Source organism: Microcaecilia unicolor, chromosome 1, assembly GCF_901765095.1.
Source record: "Microcaecilia unicolor chromosome 1, aMicUni1.1, whole genome shotgun sequence".
Lineage (NCBI taxonomy): Eukaryota > Metazoa > Chordata > Amphibia > Gymnophiona > Siphonopidae > Microcaecilia > Microcaecilia unicolor.
The window spans coordinates 755,785,557-755,811,004 of record NC_044031.1 but is presented as its reverse complement, the minus strand read 5'-3'; the positions used below and the strand labels follow the sequence as shown (position 1 = coordinate 755,811,004).

Below are 25,448 nucleotides of genomic sequence, written 5' to 3'. Positions count from 1 at the left end.
GGCCGGGACTTGGGCATTCCTAAGACTTAGATGTTTTTCAGCCATAATGGAACAAAACAAAACCGCCCAGGACTAAAACTAACACGTTTTGAGCTACACCTGTTTTTATAATGAATAAGGCACAAAAAGGTGCCCTAAATAACCAGATGACCACTGGAGGGAATCAGGGATGACCTCCCCTTATTCCCCCAGTGGTCACTAACCCCCTCCCACCCTTGGAAAATGTGATGAAAATTTTTACTTGCCATTCTCTATGCCAACCTCAGATGTTATACTCAGGTCCATTAGTGCAGCATGCAGGTCCCTGAGTAGTCTAGTGGTTGGTGCAGTGCACTTCAGACAGGTGGACCCAGGCCCATACCTCTTCCTACCTGTTAACACTTGTGGATGAAACTGTGAGCCCTCCAAAACTCACCATAAACCCACTGTACCCACATATAGGTGCCCCCTTCACCCGTAAGAGCTATGGTAGTCATGTACAGTTGGGGGTAGTGGTTTTGAGGGGCTCAGCAGACAAAGTAAGGGAGCAATGGTGAGATGTATACCTGGGAGCATTTTATGAAGTCCATTGCAGTGCCCTCTAGGATGCCCTATTGTTTTCCTGGGATGTCAGGGGGACCAGTCTACTAAAAATGCTGGCTCCTGCTACATCCCATTGGCTTGATTTTGTGTGTTTTGCACTTTGACGGGTTTTTTTTTTTTCGAAAATAGACCAAAAAACAAAACGTCCAAATCACAAAACTTTGTTCAAAACAGTATTTTTGAAAAAAGACAGACGTTTTTCTTTTTTGAAAATGGCCTTCTTTCCTGTTTAGATTTTGGACGTTCTTTTGCAAAACATCCAAAGTCGGACTTAGACATCATATCCAAAATGCCCCTCCAAATCTCTCCAATCTTATCACTTCTTCATCAATGTTGCTAATTTCATTAAAAACGAGAGGAAAAGCCTGAACTGACTCCTTCTTGGCTATACAGCCAAACACTTCCAAGAGTTCATGCAGTCACCATTGGCTTTTTCAGCAAGAACTCCTGGGAGGGGTTCTGCTGGACTGCCAGGGAGGATTTTTAAGGTTGTGGGGGTGGGTCGGGTTGTAGGTGGTTATATATATATTTTGTAAGAGGCCAATTCCTACCTATGTACTCGCTTCTGTCTAGGGGGCGTGGCCTCTGCCCAACCTTAGCTGCATGGAAAATAACGGACAGACCAATGGAATATATTAGTTTATTTATACAGTGTTATATACAAAAATATAGAAAACTCTTATCAGCTTATAGCATCAGCAATTCCTGATTGCATGCACAATGATACCAAAAATATAGAGAATAACTATGATTATCCTATTGGCTAATCTGTAATGACAGATAAACACAATACCAAGATCCTAATGATTACCACACAAATCTTATACTAGGCTAACAGCAACTAGAGATCATAAATCCTGACGTCACACATCTGATGGGTCCGAGCACAGACTAATTATCTAACCCAGCCTGAAGGAAGTAAACTATGATCTCACCGTCCCGGTTACCAGATCAGATTCCTTCCGATGCCTCAGCCGAATGTCTCAGCGAGGTCCCACAAGCTCAGGTGATGCACTTGTCTTGATCAGCCACAGATGATACAGACTCAGTATAGATCCTGTAGACAGCTGTAATCTGGGGAAAAGCTTTGCCAGGTATTATCAGTAAGTCTCTCAGGTAAATTAGGTGCTTGCAGAAATGCAAGTGTTCTCCTCTTCTGTTCTTCCCTCTTCTTCTTCTCTCAGGAACTAGTCCCCTTCTGTTCCCGCTTCTCAGATCAATCAGTTTTCTGGGAGCCAATCAGAAATAATCCCACCATGTACTCCCAGCATCTGTATGAAGCTTCCTTTGTCCGTCTTATCTCGTAAGCTCTCTCTCACTCTCTCTCTCCCTCAGGGACATGCATTCTCCCCCGATACAGAGTGACCTTGGAGGTGGTGCAGGCTTCAGTAAATCTATTACAAGCTGAAATTCTGACTTCTGCACAGTTGGTAGTCAGACATATAGGTGAAAGGTTGCAGCGTCCATGTTGGCTGTAAAGGTGCTCTCATATGCACACAGGGTGGGTGAGATCACAGCAAATACTCCTACAGATTCCCCCCCTTGGAGATGGAAATTACTACAAAGGAGTAAAGGCCTTCTCCAACCTAACTACAAAAATAAGCCAGACAGTTCAGTCAGGATTCAGGTACAAACTTCATGGTCAAAACTACAAAAAGTTTCAAGTAAATCTCAACTAATGCAAACTAACACTCTTCAAACAGTTCAATTAAGCAAAATAATGTTCACAAGGAAATCACAAATGCTAATACAGCAAAATACTGAATAATAGAACCCGCATGTGCAGTTAGTTAAAAGTCTTAACACATGAAAATTAATCAAACAAATCATGAACCATAATCACATAGATCATGAAAATCACATCATGCAAAGCAAAGCATATTAGTACAGAAAAGTAAAAATGGAATAACTTGTTGGCAAAACTCTGGTTAGAGGTAACTACATAAAGTCTTGCAATCTCATCGCCGTAGGTGACAAAGTGTTTACGCGATAGCGTAAATGACGAAGGTCTCTCCAAAACACTACAGCACACAGGAACATGATGACCCACGAGATGGTCAAAAGTGGGATGACAACGTGAGTGGACATGTGGAACTGGGTGACATCAGATGAACGACGTTTGTAATCTGCAACCTCGAGAGTCTCATGGTCGACAGATAATTCAACAGTGTGAGAGTCTTTGGACTGTAAAATGGTATAAGGTCCATAGCAAAGTCAATAGGATGTCCACGAAATACATCAAGCACTTCCAACTCAGAAACAACCGGGTCTGTGTCAAGATAAAACAGGGAAACTCCTCCTACATGGGCAACAGCATACTTGGGTACAGCGATCACACAAACATTGCAAGGAAGAGTGTAACGGTTAATTACATCATGCTTCTGAAAGGTGACAGTAAGTTCCGTACTAGGTGTGCTAACTAACCATACCGTATCCAGTACAGCTACAGTGGTATCAGAAAAATCGTCATATTTTGACACGGTAACCTTACATTTCTCTTGGACATTCTCTGTGGACAAGCCACAAAGAGCTTCTGTTGTGTCTTTCAGGAAAGGTTTACCAGGGCATAGCCAATTAACATCTTTAGTTTTGTGGCAAAGGTCTAAGTTAGGGACCAAATAATGTTGCGGAGCATCCTGTTGGTAAGCAACATACTTAGGTGTATCAACATTAAGGTACAAATTCTCATGCCACGTACCTACATTTACAACTTGTTTAAGCTGGTATACATTCTCAGGCATAATAAATGGCAAATTAAGGATGAAGGCAATTTCCATACGCTCCATATCCAAATAAAGGGGAAAGGCAGTACCTAAATGAAATGCGATTTGAATTTGAAAAGGTTCAATAGACAAACGGGTAACTTTGGCAAAGGCATCTTTAACAACATCAGATGGTATTAGGTACGTTGGTATCTGTCCCTGCATTAGCTTACTAACACTGGTATCTACTTCCCTAAATAAATCCTGGATAAGGTCCTTAACAGGTTGTATAAACACACGGTCTTCATTCATGGTACCTTTAATTGTCAACAAATCAGCTGTGTTAGCACTAATTTTATGTGTATGTAAATTCACAAGAGTGACCGTATCAGCAATAGTTTTACCCTGGGCCACAAGTTGGCTCTGTTGGACTACCAATTTGGTCTCGATGGCTTTCAAGTCTGCTTGGATGGCTTGTATATTGGCCTGCAGCTTTTGGACAGAAACTACATTGGCAACAGACATGGAAATACCAAAAAGGGAACCAATGGCCGAAAAAATCAAACCACCGGCCAGACCAAGAAAACGCTTAGATCTGGACCTGGAATTATAAGGTTGCATAGGTTGTACCATGACTTTGTCCAGTTGATGCAAAATGTTCTTCACTTGTGCACGGGCATTTTGCATATAATGGAAAAACCAGGAATGGGTAACAGCAGACAGAGATAAGTGACTCATATTGAAATGTTTCAGTAGTACATGCATTGGGTCAAGGGACACAACTACTTTCTGGGGAACAATCTGGGACTGGGTAATCAGGAAGCCAGGGGTATCTTGCAGAACAACTCCAGACATGGGACCAGGTTCGATCATCTTGGACCACGATCCCAGCAGCACGGAGATCCAGAACACGATCATCAGGGTTCTTTTCTGCATCTGCAAGGTACAAAGAAAACAGACTATGCTGTTGGGGTGTTAGTACAGTTCGTGTCATCAACACCTACGTCTGGAATCAAATGACTGGGATGACGTGGTCTCAACTGATTGATGTGGACCCATTTAAGGGTGTCTTCACCCTTAGTATTTTTCTTGAGGCAAATTTGGTAAGCCACAGGTGAAGCTTTTTCCACTATTGGGAATGGACCACGCCAACTAGGCAGAAACTTCCTTTCTTTAACCTTGTTTCTGGCAAAATTGAAGTAGAATACCTTGTCGCCAATTTGGTATTCTTTAGAGGTAGTCCCTTGATCATAATAGGCTTTTCTACCTCTAGCGCTACTTTCCAAATTTTTCTGAGCAAAGGCAAAGGCACTTTGCAAATGCTTACGCAAATGGGTGACATATTCATGAGTGGAGGTAGCACTGGACAAGTTCACATCATTAGTCCTGTACAACAAATGAATTGGTAATGTCATTTCCCTACCTGTCACCATCTCAATGTGAGTAGTACAAGCATCAGCCTGTTCCACTTGCTCTTTCACCATAGCATCAAACTCTGAGAAAGGTTGGTTGGATGAAATTTCCACCTGTTCTTCAATGTCCTCCTGCAAGGTTGAGGTTTCCACAGAATTCACCCTTCGAGGCTTCTGAGGTACAGACATTTCCCTGGACAGAAACAAGAAGTCATCTTCCACCTGTACCTGAGCACACGTCGCATCATAGGGCCAAACAAACTCGAGAGATATGAGGCCCCTGGGAGAGGTAAACCAACTGTCAGTCGTCTCCCCCCCCTGGCAGGTGTCCCAAGAAGAAGGCAGCCTGCCAAGGATAGGCAAACTTACCTCGACATCATGGAAAGACTGGCCAACCAGAAAGCCAAAAGAATCTCCAGCAGATAGCTCAACTTCAGCAGACTGTGGATTGGTGACCAACAGGTATAAGGTGGTACCGGTGACCTCCAAACATGGCAGAACACCAATTGCCAATCCAAGGTCTCGAAAGTGGGCATGTGGGTTAAAGAACACTACATCATCCAGCAGACGTTGTCCTTGAGCGAGGCGAAGCTTGAGGGAAAAATCCCGTACCCTACCTGGAATGGTTACATCCTTGTCACAGACTACCTCACAGACCTGGGGAATGGTCTGTCCAGACTTCAAACAAACAGCCGTAGGTTCAAGTTCCACTGGGTTGTTCTGCATTCTACTCCACAGGACTAGATTCACCAGGTCCACATAAACTCCCAGTCGGGCAAGGCAATCTGACCCCAAACATAAGGGTTCCCTCAAGCCCCGGACAATAGAGAAGTGGTGAGTGAATGTCTTCTTTCCCACAGTCAAGGGAAGGCCACATATTCCGTCAAGCGGCTTGGAGCCTTGTCCCGGTACCTGTACCGAAGTAGAGGAACATCTGCTGAAGGGAAGTTGTACAGACTTACGAATTTGGCTGTACAACGAGTCACTGATGTAGGAGAGATCACTAGTGAACAGTAAAGTAGCTTGAAGCAATTGGGTGTTAGCCACCTGAACTGGTATGGTGAATTCATCACCTTTCTGGGTGATGACAGTCACCTTGCAAGGATGAGCAAAATCAGGACCAGAGATAGGAGATGAGATGTCAAGTGATGCTGAGTCCTGTGAAACAATCTCTAGATGGTCCGCTTGTTGCACCAGCTCTTCATGCTTCTGACCCCCTTTTGGTGCCTCTGTCAACGGAGGCCCCCGCATGGGCGGATCCGCGGAACACCGGAGATCAGTCCGCAGGGGAGTGTCCTGTAGCTCCACAGAGTTGGCATCACCGACTGTACGCCAGTATCTCCCTCGCACATATTTAAGGGGTCGAGTGACTTTAGACCAGATCGTTTCCTCGTCATAATCCAAAACAGACCGAAATCTCTTCAAAAGGTCATTTCCAATCAGAAATTCTTCACCCTCACTGGTAGTGATGATGGCTGGGTGCCTGACGGTCATCTGTCCAAGCTGTAAAGATAGCCAAACCTGTCCCACAGTTCCAATACTTTGATTGCCATAGGCCACCAGTGACAAGTCGCACGGTGTGACACGCAGCACATCCTGACCCCCCCCTAGAGATGCCTCTAGTTTCTGAAACAGGCCCTGGGTGACCAAAGTCACCTCTGAGGCTGTATCCAGGAGACCTTCACAGGAAAGTACTTGTTGAATTAACAACTCCACGGTATATCTGTAACCTTTAGATATAAGCTTACCTAGAAAATACCTGACTTCCTGGGATGAGTCTTTTGAAAGAGGCCCTTCCGGGTTCGAGGGCTGAGACGCAGCATGGTTCACGGGGGACTCCTCACTGATGGACGACAACGCATCCACGTGGACAGTGGGGACGCTTGCGGTAACAGGTGTCGTGGCCACGTCTAGTCATGCTTGTTCTTCCTCCGAAGAGGATGGCTGTTCCACCTCAACAGATTTAACACTAAGCCCCGGAGGGGTCGGCGGTCTAGAAGACTGGTCCTTCTGCTTCTGGAATTTGACCTTTTTATGAGATGGAGGTGTCTTAGGTACATTGCTAGACTCCGCGATTGAACATCTTGCCAGCAATTGGTCCAGCTGAGCTTGCATAGCACGGATCTTCTCTGCATTCCACTTCTTCTGATTAAACCGCTTCTTTTTAGGTTGTTGCTGTCCCTCCTGTGCAATAGGGGGCGCTGCATCCCGCGGCAGGGCCTGAGAGCCCGGCGGCGTAGTTGGTCTCGGCGCTTTGTTTTCCAGAGAAAGCGTGGAAGTGACCGCACAAACAGCGGGTGGTATCACCCTGTTGCGACTCTTGGATGCCGGTTTCGGAGTCTCTGCGATTGGCTTGGCGCGACAGATTTCAAAAATTCCTTCAGCCTGCTTTAGAAGGCTGGAATAGGGTTCTGCGTTTTTTCCTGCCAAGGGAATCTTTATCAGATCAGGCAGACCCTGTATAAAAAGTTCCCTGAAATCGCCAAATTCAAGATCTTTAGAATCAGGCGGGACCCCCCCCTGGTAAAATGCACGCTTCAAGCGATGGGCCCACTCCCGCGGACTCTCCTCCGGATTACAACTAATAGTATACGCTGCACGCTTAGCTTCCAGAGAGTTGGCAAAGAGACCGTAGCGCTTCGCTAAGGCTTGCTCCACTGACCGTAGATCGGGGTTATCGGACATGATCAAATCTAGAACTTCATGGCACTCGGTACTAAAGGTCCATTTGAGGAGGGCTCTGATGTCATCCTCAGAAGAGACGTGCATGGTCTGCAGGAGTTCATGCACTGCCTTAAGATGGGTTTCTATGGATACCGAGGCAGACGCTTTAAAAGGCGCTATTACGGTGCGTAGCATCTTTATAACATATGCCTGCCTCTCCATAGACATTCCTTTCTTGGGTTCCGGCTTGAAGTGCCGCTGATCACTACCAGGTGTAGAGAACCTCGGGGCAGGTGTATCGCTAAAACTGGGTGGAGCTGCCGAAGGCTGAGGCCCTGAGCTAGGCACCTGACCAAGTGAGCTGATGATTTCAGCAGGCAGTCCCTGGACCCGTGCCCCCAGTGGGTGTGTCACTGTCTCGGGTCTGCTGCTTCGTTCACCAGCCACTATGGGGCTGGATTGTACAGAGGGGCGGGAAAGAGCCGAAGCCATGCCCCCAATGGGTGTGTTTAACTCGGGTCCCTCCCGGCTCACGTAACGGTTCATTTCGGGAGCTGGGCTTGGGTGACCCGCAGCAAAACTGTCGGGGAACTCTAAGGTATACGGTACTTCTTCCTGCGCCATGTGCGTAAGCTCTTGCTGCATTGTGAAAATCTTTACAGTGCACTCATCTAATGCTTTAGACAATGAATCTCTGTCCTTCACTGTACATTGTAATTGCAGTGAGACTGTCTCCTGCTTCTCTTTTAACTCAGCCAACTCTAGCTTGGCTGCGTGCCAATCTTGAAACACAGACACAGATTGTTCTTGAGTGGCCACTAGCTCCCTGCGCAACTCACTCTGAACACCTTCTGAGACCTGTTTTAGCTCCCGATTTAATGTCTGCAACTTATCTGTTTCCCTAATCTGGTTGTGTAATGCATCAGTCAAACGAGAAAATTTCTCTTGCAACGAATCAAAAGACACGAGGTACTGGGCAATTTCTTGCTTTAATGTGTAATTAAGTGCTTCACAATCAGTTAGGTCACACTGCAAAGTTTTACACATCATCCAGTGTCTGGCACTGCGTACAAATCTCTTCAGAGGAATGAGGTGGGGCGGGGCTTACATTGGTCCCTGCTAAAGCAGATTTGGCAGTCTGTAAATCAACTCGTAATGCAGCTAACTCACTGTCTCGCTCCTGGACAGTTTCCCTAGTCTGGGACAAATCTAACTGCAACTCCGCTATGCGATCTGTTAGAGGTACAGATACCTGTCTTATCTCATTCATCAAAGAGTCTTTAACTGCCAAAAGAGACACGCCCAGTTCACAAAGCATCCATTGTGACAAATGCTGTTTCTCTTTTATAATTGTATTTAAAACCGTAGCATATGCTTCTGAGCTATTCGGTGAACTGCTACTAAATAAAGCACGTACAGACTCTACTGTAGGAGGAGTTGGTTTCGTCTTACTATGAGAGAGTGGCAGTAATATTTTAAGCACGCCCTTCTCCTGTTCACTCAGGAGAATTTCAGGCAATGTGCCAACCGTGCCGGTCGCCATGTTAAAGACTAAACACACCCTGTTTTCCTTCCAGAGAGTTAGAGAAACCGTTTCTTTCTCTTTTGGAGCTCAGAGTAATAAATCTGTCAACCAATTACAGCAATAAAACACAGCTGTATAAACAAAGTCTGCCGTCAGCTAGGTTAAATCTGCAGTTCGTGCAAAAAGAAACAGAGAGTTAAAACAGCTTTCTGAAAAGACCCAGAAAAGTTTTAACTTCTGATATTCTTGCACCAACCGTCCCGGACGAGAGCCCCAATTTGTAGGTGGTTATATATATATTTTGTAAGAGGCCAATTCCTACCTATGTACTCGCTTCTGTCTAGGGGGCGTGGCCTCTGCCCAACCTTAGCTGCATGGAAAATAACGGACAGACCAATGGAATATATTAGTTTATTTATACAGTGTTATATACAAAAATATAGAAAACTCTTATCAGCTTATAGCATCAGCAATTCCTGATTGCATGCACAATGATACCAAAAATATAGAGAATAACTATGATTATCCTATTGGCTAATCTGTAATGACAGATAAACACAATACCAAGATCCTAATGATTACCACACAAATCTTATACTAGGCTAACAGCAACTAGAGATCATAAATCCTGACGTCACACATCTGATGGGTCCGAGCACAGACTAATTATCTAACCCAGCCTGAAGGAAGTAAACTATGATCTCACCGTCCCGGTTACCAGATCAGATTCCTTCCGATGCCTCAGCCGAATGTCTCAGCGAGGTCCCACAAGCTCAGGTGATGCACTTGTCTTGATCAGCCACAGATGATACAGACTCAGTATAGATCCTGTAGACAGCTGTAATCTGGGGAAAAGCTTTGCCAGGTATTATCAGTAAGTCTCTCAGGTAAATTAGGTGCTTGCAGAAATGCAAGTGTTCTCCTCTTCTGTTCTTCTGTTCTTCCCTCTTCTTCTTCTCTCAGGAACTAGTCCCCTTCTGTTCCCGCTTCTCAGATCAATCAGTTTTCTGGGAGCCAATCAGAAATAATCCCACCATGTACTCCCAGCATCTGTATGAAGCTTCCTTTGTCCGTCTTATCTCGTAAGCTCTCTCTCACTCTCTCTCTCCCTCAGGGACATGCATTCTCCCCCGATACAGAGTGACCTTGGAGGTGGTGCAGGCTTCAGTAAATCTATTACAAGCTGAAATTCTGACTTCTGCACAGTTGGTAGTCAGACATATAGGTGAAAGGTTGCAGCGTCCATGTTGGCTGTAAAGGTGCTCTCATATGCACACAGGGTGGGTGAGATCACAGCAAATACTCCTACAGGGTCAAGGGTTTGTGCACTGATCACCTACCTTTGGGGAGCAGTCTGCTGGCACTACACAGTGCAAGCAAACTGCTTCCCATAAGGAAAGCTCCAGACCTGTCATAAAATTTGCACATTAAAGGTAGGCGCTGCATGCACAGAAATGTTTTTGCATTCCTTGGAATGCTCATCTTAATACTAATGAGCTTCTAATGTATTTGCATAGGGTTGTGGTAGCTGCTACGGGGAACGATAAAAGGGACACAGAACCCCTTTGTTTATTACACGCTAAATAACGCTATAGCCTGTCTAAAGCACATGTTGCAAGCATGGTAAGCTTTGTGCATTGGGCCCTGTGTCAGAGATGCTTAGGACCGGACAAGGCCCTGTGTCCAGCTGCCCTGAATCTGCAACTGAGTTTGCTCCTACTGTGAACTCACAGCTCTTTCTTTCAGGACACAATGATCCTTGCACATCTTCTGAGGAGAGGGGTGGTCGTGGTGCAGAGAGAGCACAAGATGGTGAACCTAGACACTGGAAGAGCAGAGAGGTGAGGGTGTGTGTGTGTGGGGGGGTCTGCATTACTGGACAGTGCTGTTTTTTTTAGTCTTGGTTTTCCTGGTGGCTCTGAAACAATGGACTAAACATGAGAAGGAAATCCTGAAGAATTCTGGTGGGAGGAGAGATTTATGAGAAATATCTTTGTTAGTGTCCAGTGAAGAACATTACAGCGTAGCCTGTTCTGTTACCCTGTGTGGTTTCCTTTGTTACCTTCACTGTTCAGAGAGCTGGTTGTTGCCAGCTGCTTTCCTTGATTACTTTGCTTCTGTGCAGCTGTGTGTGCCCTGTCTGCTCTGTCTCTGCCTTCCTTCCCTTTCCCTACCCGGTTGTGGGTGCTGGCTGAGTTCTGGTAAGAACACTGTTTGTTTTTCCTTTTGTTTTCTTTAAACCTTGACTGCAGTGTTTGTTATTTTGCTCTTGTAAGCACTGATTCTTTCTGACTTCTGTATTAGAAGCAGCTCTTCCCTTTAGCATGCTTTAAGTCTTTGTCTGCTGTGTTTGTTTCCTGGATCTTGTGAGCATTGCTCCTTATCTGATTTGTGTATGTAAAGGCAGCCTTCATTTTTTGCTTGCTTTTCCCTTTGTCTCTAGTGTCTGTTATTTGACTCTTTGGCACTGCTTTGTGTATTCCTATGAGGGGCTTCCCTTTATCCTTGAGTGCTGTGTGGCACAGCCGTGTATGAGTGGCTTTCCTTTTTCCTGAGTGCTGTATGGTACAGCCTAGAGTGTTCCTATGAGTGGCTACCCCTTACCCTTGAGTGCTGTGTTGCACAGCCGTGAGTGTTCCTTTGTGTGGCCTTGTCTTGAGTTTTCCTTGTGTGCTTTCTGTTTGAGTCCTCTCAGTTCGGTTTCTGTTTATGTTCGAGTGGGCTGTTCTTTCATTTAGCTGTGTCTACTAGCACAGCCCTGAGCTTCCTCTCTGTTTGGTTCTGTTTGTGTTTGAGTGGGCTGTTCTTTCGTTTAGCTGTGTCTACTAGCTCAGCCCTGAGCTCTCTGTTTGGCTTCTGTTTGTGTTTGAGTGGGTTGCTCTTTTGTTTAGCTGTGACTACTAGCGCAGCCTTGAGTGGTCTCTCTGTGTGGCATGAATGGGCTGTTTTTTCGTTTAGCTGTATCTACTAGTATAGCCCTTAGCTCCCTCTCTGTTTGGTTCTGTTTGTGTTTGAGTGGGTGGTTCTTCTGTTTAGCTGTGACTACTAGCTCAACCTTGAGCTGCCTCTCTGTGTGGCACGAGTGGACAGCTCTTTCGGTTAGCTGGGACTACTAGCTCAGCCTTGAGCTTACCTCTCTGTGTGATTTCTGTTTGACTTGGTTAGGACTATTCGTTTATAGCTGTGGTTCTAAGCACAGCCCTGTGCTGCCTCCCTGCGTGGTATTCTTATCTTTTACTTGTGGTTTCTACCATGTGAGTCTAAGTGGGGTTGTCCTTTCCCCTTCATTTTCTTTGTGCCTGTATGTAGGGTCTTTTGACCACTTGTTTGTGACTCTGTTTTATGCAGTGTGTGTGCACTGCTTGAGTAGTACTTGCTCAAGAGATTCCGTTCTGTTTCTTTTCCCTTCCCTCTGGTATGAGTGGGTTCCATTTCGGCCTTGCGGCCCGTATGCTTGGACCGTGTTATGGGTGGGTTCCAGTTCGTCCTTGCGGCCCGTATGAGTGCCCTTCCTTTGTTCCTGGTTCCTGCTTTTGTTAAGTTCCGTTCCTGGTTTTCGCTTTAGCCAGGCACTGGTTTCACCTTGTCTTGAGTGTGCTCAGTCTATTTGCCATGTCTGGTATCTTGTTTGTATTCAATGCCTGGTTCGCCTCTGCTATGCGCCTCCCCAGAGGTCACGGGCTCACCATCCCGGGTTCCGTGAGAACGCTTGCGTGGGAGAAGGATACCAACAGGTTTGTGGAAAACAGGGAATGGAGCGATATATATCAACAAATTCATAAAATCTCATATGCTAGTCAAGTAGTGGAAAACACTTTAAAAATGCTGTTTTGATGGCATTATATGCCAGGTGAAATGAGTAAGTGGAGTGAGTAAATGAGTGAAGTGGAGGAGTGGCCTAGTGGTTAGGGTGGTGGACTTTGGTCCTGGGGAACTGAGGAACAGAGTTCGATTCCCACTTCAGGCACAGGCAGCTCCTTGTGACTCTGGGCAAGTCACTTAACCCTCCATTGCCCCATGTAAGCCGCATTGAGCCTGCCATGAGTGGGAAAGCGCGGGGTACAAATGTAACTAAAATAAATAAGTGGGTTTCATTGTGCAGGGCACATGTTAGAGATACTGCTCTGACCGAGAGACATATATGCATATGTGGTGGTTTGCCCTAAGACAGGGGTTCTCAACCCAATCCTCAGGACACAGTTAGTCACGTTTTCAGGATACTCCCACTGAATATGCATGAGACACATTTGGATACAATGGGAAGTAGTGCATGCAGATTTCTCTCATGCATATTCATTGTGGGTATCCTGAAAACCTGACTGGCTAGGTTTGTTCCGAGGAATAGGTTGAGATCCCCTGCTCTAAAGGTACCTCAGTTTTGGGGGATCTGTTTTTGACTATGCTTAAGCCATGTTGGCAGAAACAACCTGGAGGTGGCCTTCCAGGTTTTGATGAATCTAAAGATAGACTTCTGCTTTTGACTTTCGCAGCAGCCAGAATGATTCAAGGCCCTAGGCAAGTGTCTAGTTTGTCTGTGCCTTAATCAAGCTTTGCTCCTGTTAACAGAAGATCTTACATCAGAGTAGATGATATCCACCAACTTCATTCTATTCAATAGAATGATGTTAGTGGATATCAGGCAAATATTTAGCTGTAGCAGTGGCCTGACTTATTTATAACTGAGGAAGAATCCAGCAGCTGAATTTGTTTCATAATACATTTTTTTTAGCTGAACACAAAATTAACATTTTTTTCCAAACAGAGCCCCCATTTCTGTATAAGACTTGGGCCAAATGACTCTGCTGCTGTCCCTTCCCCTCCCCTCCCCCCATAGGCCCTGATCCCAGGAGTGCTTCATGTGTGGAATGAGACATGGGGAGAGGTTTGTTTGTGTTTCATTGTATATGCACCTTGTATGTTCACCTTACTTTCTAACTCCTGTTACTCTCTTATCTATCTATAGGTTCCATCTTTGCTTATACCCTTCACTGTCAATTAAAATGTTCTATTACGTATTGTGTTGCCATTGCAAGTAGTATTTATTTATTTATTTATTGTTTGCATTTGTATCCCACATTTTCCCACCTCTTTGCGGGCTCAGTGTGGCTTACAATAAGATATGAATACAGAGAATACAGTTGATACAATTTGGTTATGGGTTACATTGTACAAGTTATGCGAGATAATCAAATTATCATTAGGAATATCACAATGGGACATCAACAGGGAGACTTTGGGAGGAGATAATAGGAAGTTTAATGGTAGTGTTAAGACATTTAGGCACATGGTTTACCTATTCCTGTAAGTGTATGTATGAGTAATGTGGAATTGGGGGGAATGAGAGATCTTGAGTGGATGTGTGATGCATTGATGTAAGTGAGTGTAGACTCTATGTGTTTTGGTTTTTTCCGTAGATTGACTCAAACAAGTGGGTCTTCAGTAATCTGCGGAAGGATGCTTGTTCGTGGATCGCTCTTAAGTTGCATGGCAGTGAGTTCCAAAGCTGCGTGCTCGTGTGAGAAAAGGTTGACGCGTGTAGCGTCTTGTATTTCACGCCCTTGAAAGTAGGGAAATGGAGGTTGAGGTATGTTCGGGAAGATCTCCTAGCATTTCTGGGTGGTAGGTCAATCAACTCGGACATGTAGGCTGGGGCTTCGCCGTAGATGATCTTGTGGACTAGTGTGCATACCTTGAAGGTGATGCGTTCCTTCAGTGGAAGCCAGTGTAGTTTCTCTCGTAGTGGTGTTGCCCTTTCATATTTTGGTTTTCCGAAGATGAGTCTGGCTGCTGTGTTCTGGGCTGTTTGGAGTTTCCTTAGTGTTTGCTCTTTGCCGCCTGCGTATAATGAGTTGCAGTAATCCAGATGGCTGAGGACGAGGGATTGCACTAGGTTACGAAAGACGAATCTTGGGAAGAGTGGTCTTATCCTTTTCAGTTTCCACATGCAGTAGAACATCTTCTTAGTTGTGTTGTTTGCGTGGGTTTCCAGTGTTATGTGGCGGTCGATAGTGACTCCAAGGATTTTTAGCGTTTCTGAGATTGGAAGGTTTAGGTTTGGTGTGTTTATCGCGTTGAATTCGTTGGTGTTGTGTTGGGAGGTGAGTACCAGGCATTGAGTTTTTTCTGCATTTAATTTCAGACGGAATGTGTCTGCCCATGTGTTCATGATGTGTAGGCTTTGATTGATTTCGTTGGAGATTTCTTTGATGTCATGTTTGAAGGGGATATATATTGTCACATCATCAGCGTATATATGTGGATTGAGGTTATGGTTTGATAGGAGTTTTGCTAGGGGGATCATCATTAGGTTGAAAATAGTTGGTGAGAGGGGTGATCCTTGTGGAACTCCACATTCCGGTATCCATGCCTTGGACGTGGTTGAGTGTGATGTAACTTGATACGAGCGCAGGGTTAGGAACCCCTTGAACCAGCTTAGGACATTTCCTCCAATGCCGAAGTATTCAAGTATGTGTAGTAGGATTTCATGGTCGACCATGTCAAAGGCGCTTGACATGTCAAATTGTAGGAGGAGTATATTGTTCCCGGTTGCTATTATTTGCTTAAATTTGTTCATAAGGGTGACTAGTACTGTTTCTGTGCTATGGTTCGACCGGAATCCGGATTGGGCATCATGTAGTATTGAGTGTTTGTTTAGATAGTTTGTGAGTTGTTTGGTTACCATCCCTTCGGTTATCTTGGTTATTAGTGGTATGGATGCTACTGGTCTGTAGTTGGTAATTTCGCTCAGGTTTTTCTTTGTATCTTTTGGAATTGGGGTGAGTAAGATTTTTCCTTTTTCTTTTGGGAAGAGTCCATTTTGTAGCATGTAATTTACATGATTCGTTAGGTCAGTTGTGAATTGTTGAGGGGCTGATTTCATGAGGCTGTTTGGGCATGCGTCTAGTTTGCAGTTGGATTTGGCATATTTTTTGAGAGCTTTAGAGATGAGGTCTTCTGGTAGTGGTTCGAACTCGGTCCAGGTTCTGTCTGCTGGGTGTGCTCCTTCTTCTGGGTCCAGACAGTCTAGAAGAGTGGCGTATTCTATGGGACTGGCGGGTATTTTGTGTCGTAATAGTATGATTTTCTCCTTGAAGTACTTCGCAAGGTTGTCGACGTCTGGTATATTTTCACCGTTATTTGTAACTGGTGTGGTATCTAGCAATTTGTTCACAAGGCTGAAGAGTTTATGTGTGTCTTTGTAATTTGGTCCTATTATTGTTTTGTAGTGTTGTCTTTTTGTTTGTTTTATGGCGTATTTGTATTTTCTCCGAAGTATACCATCTGTGGCACTTATACGACAGAGACTCAGTTTCCAGCGTCGTTTTTTAGTAGCTGATGGATTTAAAGCGCCCTTCCTGAAGCAGCCACGAGGGTGGCGAAACAAGGCGCTCTTGTTGGAGGGTCGGCGTTTTTTCGTCGAATCAAATATATTTTTTGCAAGGCTCCGGAGCCCTTGGGGGATTGCAGATCGCTAGTGGCCAGCATTCCTAACAAAACAACTATGCAGGTTCTTTTTGAAGTTTCCATGTTGGGACAAAGCTAAGTATAAATAACTTTTTTCACTTTGGATGCTTGGCCATGGGGGGCTTCTAAGTTTACTTAAGAGCGGGCAGGTTTGGGTTTTCCCTACTGCTTTAGTGCTCGAGTTAGTTTTCTTAGGGCTCTCTTCTCCCGAGGGGTCTCCTAATAGGTAGTCTGGTTCTGGGTTGGGGTTAGCGTAGGTAGGTTTGGTTTTGGTGTTCCTTTTACAGAGTCTTTAAATTTTTACAAGAGGGGAGGACAGTTTTTTAACCCATACGGTTTTCTCATTTAAGATGAGTTTTTTTCGTTTGGGCTTTTTTTCTCTTCTCCTTTGTAGGAACCTATGATAGTAATCCACTCCTGTATATACAAGGTGTTATATGTACTTAGGCATGGTCCCTTGTTGGAGGTTTGAGGTTCCATTTGTTAGATAAAGAGGCATATTTTCAAAGCACTTAGCCTTCCAAAGTTCCACAGGTTTCTATGGAACTTTGGAAGGCTAAGTGCTTTGAAAATATGCCTCAAAGTCTGTAAAGGTTGGAGTTTTTTTCCTCCTGTTTAAGGGACACTTTAAAACTTACTACATTTCTACTTCAAGCTTCATTGATCAGGAAGTAGTATACTATGCCATACCTTGTATTGTTATTTTTACTGCTGTAATTGTCTATTGCTCATGTTTGATTTATTCTTACTGTACACCGCCTTGAGTGAATTCGTTCAAAAAGGCGGTAAATAAATCCAAATAAATAAGGGATGTTCTATCCATACAACAAGTGAAAGGGAAGTTGGCATAACCTTTGAGAACGATATAGATTAACAACATTGCGCCAAGACAAGATGGACTCATATAAGCAAATGTGGGCTTATTTTGTGGACTCGCTGTGAGGGGAAGAGAAGGGTCATATGGACCGGGGGGGGGGGGGGGGGTTGGAGGAAGGGAAATTTATATGTTTTACTTGTTACTGTGTTTTTGGACTGTATATTCAGAATTTTTGTTGCCTACTGGCATGTACAGGTGTGGGAGGGGGTGATAGATGGGGGTGGGGAGGGGGTTGGACAATTTAAAAAAAAAAAAAGGGAAATGTTATTGTTCTCTTTGTTTTTTTAAGTTTACTGATCTAGACACTGAAGTAATAACTGTGTCTCTTGGCTGCTTACAGTTTGTTTTACAAATAAAACTTTAAAAAATATATATTTATTTGTTATTTATTTGTGACATTTATATCCCACATTTTCCCACCTATTTGTAGGCTAAATGTGGCTTACATAGTACCGGAGAGGCGTTACAGACTCGGTGTAAACAAATACAAAGTGATGTTGTGGTAAGATCAAGTTCATGTGGCACAGCCACATTAGGGAATCGGAGAACAGAAGAGTTGTGTTATGTCCATTACGTTCTTTAGTTTTGTTGTGTTGCAGAGATCAGTCATTTATGTTGGATCGGTAGGGTATGCCTTTTTAAACAGATAAGTGTTTAGTGTTTTCCGGAAGTTTAGGTGGTCGTACGTAGTTTTCAAGGGTTTTGGTAATGCATTCCACAGTTGTGTGCTTATGTAGGAGAGACTGGATGCGTAAGTTGATTTGTATTTGAGTCCTTTGCAGCTTGGGTAGTGCAGATTTAGTTACGTTCGTGTTGATTCGGATGTATTTCTAGTTGGTAGGTCGATCAGGTCTGTCACGTATCCCGGGGCTTCACCATAGATAATTTTGTGAACCAGAGTGCAGATTTTGAAAGCAATGCGTTCTTTGATTGGGAGCCAGTGTAGTTTTTCGCGGAGGGGTTTTGCGCTTTCAAATCGCGGTTTTCCAAAGATAAGTCTAGCTGCCTTGTTTTAACCACAGAACTTGCTTTGAACTTTTGAGTTAACCATGAGCAAACATGTTAACTTGTTCCTGGACATCTTGATGTCTTCCTAAAAGCCATCTGAATAAAATGAGACATTCTGGGGTCTAAGCGGATAGAGCCAATGTTCAGCATAATGGGGCCTTTTTAAAATGCATCTGTGTAGTGCTGTGTAAGGCCATCAGCACTTTAGAACCGTGAAGCAGTAATAGTAGTGTATAGTTGTCAATGTAATCAATTAATTCAAGTCTCAAATCAGTAAAGTTCTCCTTTAGTTCTGACTTGGTTTCCCTTTCAGGGGGTGTCTGTGCATAAAGTTGTTTTCTTGAACTGCCCTCATCCTCTACTTGCAGCAACTAAAGTAATCCCAAGTAGGCTGAGGAAGGTTATCTATCTCTGTGCTGATTTCATCATTACTCTCCTCTCTTCCCCTATCTAGGGATCACACTGATACATATAACATCTACTATAATAAAACGCGCCCTCAACGTTCTGAGGACACTTTTGGTAATGCGTCACTCACACACCGGTTCGTGGTTTCATGGTGGTGAAGCCACAACATCTTCATGCCCCGCCCTCGCGTCACATGTGATGATGTCGAGGGCGGAACACGAAAACAAGGCTAATTAACGCACGGGGAGCAGTACGGAAACACGCGGATCGTGTTTCCCTACTCCTCCCCTTCCAAAAATTCCCAGCCGCCCACGACGTCCACATCAACCCGGCCCCTTTCGCCACATAGCCCCGAGAAGTTACCGCCCCGCCCACGGTACCACACTCACCCTCAGCAACGTCCCTCTCCCCCTGTCACCTCCCCTCCCCTTCCTTTACGCGTGTCTCCCTGGTGGTCTAGAGGTACCTGTTCGGTCGGGGCAGGAAAGAAAGAGCCCCCTCTTTCCTGCCCGTAGCGGTGGTGGTAGCTTACTTGCTGCATCGTGTGGGAGTTTGGCTCTCGGTGTTTCAAAATGGCCGCTGAGAGTTCAAGCTGCATCGCGAGACTTCAACTCTCGGCGGCCATTTTGAAACGCCGAGAGCCGGACTCCCACACCGCTACGGGCAGGAAAGAGGGGGCTCTTTCTTTCCTGCCCCCACCAAACAGGTACCTCTAGACCAGCAGAGAGACACGCATAAGGGGAGGGGAAGGGAGTCCCCTGCCCGTTAGCGCCCGTTTCATCGCCGCCAGAAACGGGCCATTTTTACTAGTATTAATATAACACAAACAACTCTAGAGTGCAAGGAAGTAAAGACAGACACCCCCCTCCTCCCCAATAAATACATCTATTTAGACTCACAAAGAAAGGGAAGAAAGCCCCAAAAATGTCTTTTCATGTTGGAGTGATCTGGAAAATCCTGATGTTTGAAGTTTCAAGCTTGTGTTTATGTTGTGTCTTTCAGTTGCAGGGCTTTAAAGACCTTCCTGTTGAAAAGACAACTGCGAAGGAAAAGAAAGAAAAAGACCATGGAGCTCTAAAGACAAACTTCCAATTTCACGGTGAAGACAAGGTTATTCAGGAGGTGACTGATGCCCAGGTTTGTAAGAAACCAAAGAAGAGAAATGCTACAGATGAATGTGTCGAAGAGAAGACTTTTAAGCGTGCCAAAGCAGTCCCGTAATTTCTTATTCCAAGAAGAATTTGGTTCATCTAAGTGAGAGAACAGCTTCAGAAAATCTTCTCTTTCTCAAGGAGACCTTCAGAATGTCTACAGTTAGGTCCTATGTAGTTATGTCAACACATAATTTGTGGGCGATACCTTTTTGTTGTGACTATGTAAAAGTATAAACAAGAGAGGAGGGTGGGGAGGGGGGGATAGGATAGAAACTCAACTACTGTGAATAATGCACAAGAAGCAAAATGTTTTTATGTTTCACTTTATTTTATTCAAATTGAAAAGCAGCAACAGAAACAAGCATATCTGATTTGACAAATCAAGTTGCGTTCAGCAGAATGTCAGTGTTACAGTTTTTATATTTTAGAAGAAATCAAAAACATTTTTAATACAAAGGAAGTTCCTAGAACAAGAGGTCCTGATAAGTACATAAGTAATGCCACACTGGGAAAAGACCAAGGGTCCATCGAGCCCAGCATCCTGTCCACGACAGCGGCCAATCCAGGCCAAGGGCACCTGGCAAGCTTCCCAAACGTACAAACATTCTATACAATCAAGCCATTGTGACATCACTAATGAGGTTGGCTCTTATTGGTGGAATGAGCCACTATGACATCACAATAGGTTAAATCACTGCTCTATGTAATAAAAGTGAGCCAAGTAGAGGACATAAGTACATAAGTAATGCCACACTGGGAAAAGACCAAGGGTCCATCAAGCCCAGCATCCTGTCCCCGACAGCGGCCAATCCAGGCCAAGGGCACCTGGCAAACTTCCCAAACATACAAACATTATATACAATCAAGCCATTGTGACATCACTAATGAGGTTGGCTCTTATTGGTGGAATGAGCCACTATGACATCACAATAGGTTAAATCACTGCTCTATGTAATAAAAGTGAGCCAAGTAGAGGAAAAGACCAAGGGTCCATCGAGCCCAGCACCCTGTCCACGACAGCGGCCAATCCAGGCCAAGGGCACCTGGCGAGCTTCCCAAACGTACAAACATTCTATACATGTTATTCCTGGAATTGTGGATTTTTCCCAGGTCCATTTAGTAGTGGTTTATGGACTTGTCCTTTAGGAAACCGTCCAAACCCTTTTTAAACTCTGCTAAGCTGCGAGGCTTCAAGGGAGCAGATTGAGGAGCAACTCAAGGAAGTGCTTGTCCATAGGAAGGTGGTCAGTAGATGGAATGGCTCTCTTAGCAGAGGTGCTGGAGCCCAAAACAGGAAGAGAATTCAAGAAACTTGGGATAATAAGCATAAAATATGCTAAGATACCAGGATGTGGGGATGAAGCCTGAGCTCAGGTGGCCTCTGAGTAATGTAGCAGGAATGGCGAGTCTAGACGGGTTCTGCTGTCCCTCTCTATTGTTATTTGCTGCTTCAAGTGTAATAGTCTGTTCACGACGTCTGTGCAAAATGAGGTAAGGATGCCTGAACATTCAGTGCAAACCTGATGAAGGGTGTGTACTTGTGAAAATTAGTCTGAAATATTCTAGCTTGGTCCAATCAAATGCTTTTTTGTTGTAAATTTCAACCCCACTCTGCTCTTAAGGACTCAGGTGGGCTTACACACATGACGGCCGTAGCATAACAATAAAATGAAAAGATAATACCTACAACTTGTTTGCTGACCTTGTATTTCTACAGATCTTAATGGATTTACATGTGACCCATGAGACTTTATTCAGTAATTATTAACAGATATGAAATGCAAACAGTTCCCATTGTATCCTCTCCATTTTCAGAGGTAGTACTATCTGGCTAAATCTTGGAGGGAAATGACCTTCCTTAGACTCTAAAAAGGGGTAAACTAGGGACGCTGCAGACAGATAGGGGTAAATTCTTGGGATGATGCGTTCTAATGACAGTTGTACGCACAGTTGCTGTTAAAGAATACTGGATTACTGTAAGTCCACATTTGCGGAGCTAGCTACAGCCTAGTCTGTTAAGTGTGAGATTCAGCACTTAACTGGCCATGGGTCACTGCAGAAAGATAGGACTGACTTTTATGCCATCCTATTTGTGTGGTTACCCTGGCTGGTTAAGTGCTGAATATTGGCAATTATCTGGCCAAGTGCTGACTCCGCCCATGAGATGCCCCCAGAATAGCTGGTTTTGACATAGGCGCTAAATGGACATTTTCAGGGGCAGTAACCACCTTAGTGCCATTGAAAATGACTGGTGAGCCCTGAACAGGCGATTTAACCAGACAGCAGGGGCGTAGCCAGACTTCAGCGGGAGGGGAGTCCAGAGCCTGAGGTGAGGGGGCACATTTTAGCCCCCCCGGCACCGCCAACACCCAATCCCCCCGCCATTGCCGCCGCCACCACCAACTTTGCCCCCCCCCCCGGCTGATGACCCTCTTGACCCCCCTCCCGCCGTCACCTACCTTTGCTGGCGGGGGACCCCAACCCCCCACCAGCCAAGGTCCTCTTCTTCCTGCAAAAGGCTTCTTTCTGTTTCTGACGAGACTCACAGAACGAAGCCTTGCAGATCAGCTGATCTGCAAGGCTTCGTTCTGAGAGTCTGACATCGGACGTCAGAAACAGAAGGAAGCCTTTTGCGGGAAGAAAAGGACCTCGGCTGACGGGGGTTGGGGTCCCCCCGCTAGCAAAGGCAGGCGACGGCAGGTTGGTGGCGGGAGGGGGGGGGGGTCGAGAGGGTCGTCGACAGGGGGGTCAGGGCCAAATCTACGGGGGCCCAGGCTCCCCGTGGCCCCACGTAGCTATGCCACTGCCAGACAGAAATGGTCCTGGTTGGTATCACTTTGAATATTGGCCCATATGTGTATGCATGATGGCTGAGAGCTCCTGGCTGTTCTCTTTGGCCAGTGATATTTTGAGGATGGGGGTGTTATGTGGATAGTAGATATGGGATGGGAGGGATGCTGGGTGTGAACTCGAAAGTGGATCTCATATGCTCGTTTACACAAGGTGGAGGAGTGAAAAGGAGGATGGTGATAAAGGAGTGGTATGTAATGAGCAGTCATGCTGTATGGCTGCTGGCAAAGACTACCAGCAGGAATAGCTGGCCAAACTAGATGGATTACATAGTAACATAGTAGATGACGGCAGAAAAAGACCTGCACGGTCCATCCAGTCTGCCCAACAAGATAAACTCACATGTGCTACTTTTTGTGTATACCTTACCTTGATTTGTACCTGTCCTTTTCAGGGCACAGACCGTATAAGTCTGCCCAGCACTATCCCCGCCTCCAAACCACCAGTCCCGCCTCCCACCACCGGCTCTGGCACAGACCGTATAAGTCTGCCCAGCACTATCCCCGCCTCCCACCACCGGTTCTGGCACAGACCGTATAAGTCTGCCCAGCACTATCCCCGCCTCCAAACCACCAGTCCCGCCTCCCACCACCGGCTCTGGCACAGACCGTATAAGTCTGCCCTGCACTATCCCCGCCTCCAAACCACCAGTCCCGCCTCCCACCACTGGCTCTGGCACAGACCGTATAAGTCTGCCCAGCACTATCCCTGCCTCCAAACCACCAGTCCCGCCTCCCACCACCGGCTCTGGCACAGACCGTATAAGTCTGCCCAGCACTATCCCCGCCTCCAAACCACCAGTCCCGCCTCCCACCACCGGCTCTGGCAGAGACCGTATAAGTCTGCCCAGCACCATCTCCGTCTCCCGCCACCGGCTTTGCCACCCAATCTCATCTAAGCTCCTTAGGATCCATTCCTTCTGAGCAGGATTCCTTTATGTTTATCCCACACATGTTTGAATTCCGTTACCGTTTTCGTTTCCACCACCTCCCGCGGGAGGGCATTCCAAGCATCCACTACTCTCTCCGTGAAAAAATACTTCCTGACATTGTGAAAAAATTGGATTGATTGGTCTTTTTCTGCCGTCATTTACCATTTTACTATGAATTCACATGTTGTTTTCAGGGGCGTAGCCAGATGGCTAATTTTGGATGGGCCTGAGCCCAAGGTGGGTGGGCATGGAATTTACCTCCCCCCGGCCCCCCTCTGGTTGCTCCTCTCTCCACCCCTCTCTGTCCACAAACCCCAAATATTAAATACTTGAGCTGGCGGGGATCCCCAAACCCTGCCAGCTAAAGATTTCCTCCTCCTTGAGCAGCCAGCACTCTTCCAAATGGCAGCTGGCATCACTTGCCTCAAACTGATGCTAAGATCTGCTATTTACAAGGGATGCAGGAGGGACTGATGTTGGGAGTTTTCAGCTGGTGGGGCTTGGGAATCCCCGCCAGCCACATCATGTGTGTGCTGCGGTCCACCCTTGGCTACGCTATTGGTTATCATCACTCTTCCTACAGCCTTAAGTTGCAGGGCTTGGAGGAATGGATTTATGCATTTTAAGCCTCCACCAAATGCAGTGCACAGGCTATTATAATTATGCCTCAAGACTTGTAACTCAAAGTAATCTGAAAGGTAACTTCTCCATGAAACACAGAAGTTTACTTCAGAGCCATTCTGCCTGTGCTTCTGTCCAAAGGGCCCCTGGGCCATGCAGTCTGGAGAAGCTGCCATTTGAGGGATATTAAACAGGAGATGCTGTTCTCTAAGAAGGGGGTGGGGAGGGGCAAATTCTTCTGTACATGTGTCCTGGTTCCTTGTGACTACATTGGATGCAGTGCAGTAAACTGACCTACTCCCCACCATGCCTTAATGTGTTAGATTCCCAGAGCCCCAGACAATGGAATAACAGGAAATACAGATCAGGGATAACTTTTCTTGCTAGTCTGGGGGGGAAAAAGTGAAAATACAGTGGCTTTGGGTAATACCTTCTTCTGTCACTGGGTGGCACTATTGTCTTGCTTTAGTACATGTTACTGGACTATTAGGACAAATTTATAAAAATCCACTGTTTGTTTTTTTTTATATTTTGTTTTCAGGGTTTGACTATTATTATTATTAACATTTGTATAGTGCTACCAGACACACGCAGCGCTGAACACCTGACACAGAGAGACAGTCCCTGCTCAATAGATCTTACAATCTAAAAATAATACAGACGGACAAGACAATTAAGGACGAGGGAAGTACTGGGTGAGAAGGAACAAGGGGAGGTAATTGAGTAGTAGTAGGAGCCAAAAGCAGTGGTGAAAAGGTGGGTTTTCAGCATAGATTTGAAAACAGGTAGAGATGGAGCTAGACGTGTAGGCTCAGGAAGTCTATTCAGGCACAGGCAGCTCCTTGTGACTCTGGGCAAGTCACTTAACCCTCCATTGCCCCATGAAAGCCGCATTGAGCCTGCCATGAGTGGGAAAGCGCAGGGTACAAATGTAACAAAAGTAAATAAAAAATAAAATATTCCAGGCATAAGGTGCCGCGAGGGAAAACATAGTAACATAGTAGATGACGGCAGAAAAAGACCTGCACGGTCCATCCAGTCTGCCCAACAAGATAAACTCATATGTGTATACTTTACCTTGATTTGTACCTGCCTTTTTCAGGGCACAGACCGTACAAGTCTGCCCAGCAGTATTTCCCGCCTCCCAACCACCAGTCCCGCCTCCCATCACCGGCTCTGGCACAGACCGTATAAGTCTGCCCTCCACTATCCTCGCCTCCCAACTACCAACCTCTCTTCCCCCACCTGCT

At 45.5% G+C, this 25,448-nt stretch overlaps 1 protein-coding gene across 1 annotated transcript in view; it reads left to right on the top strand.

Annotated features, from left to right (window-relative positions):
• FAM169B (family with sequence similarity 169 member B) overlaps nt 1-20,344 on the top strand; it is a 104,901-nt gene extending 84,557 nt beyond the window's left edge. Inside the window, 4 exon segments of the mRNA XM_030192706.1 lie at nt 10,632-10,726; nt 19,651-19,840; nt 19,843-19,955; nt 19,991-20,344. Coding sequence (XP_030048566.1) covers nt 10,632-10,726; nt 19,651-19,840; nt 19,843-19,955; nt 19,991-20,014 — 422 coding nt within the window. The 3' untranslated portion in view covers nt 20,015-20,344.
• Nucleotides 20,345-25,448: the final 5,104 nt, after the last annotated feature.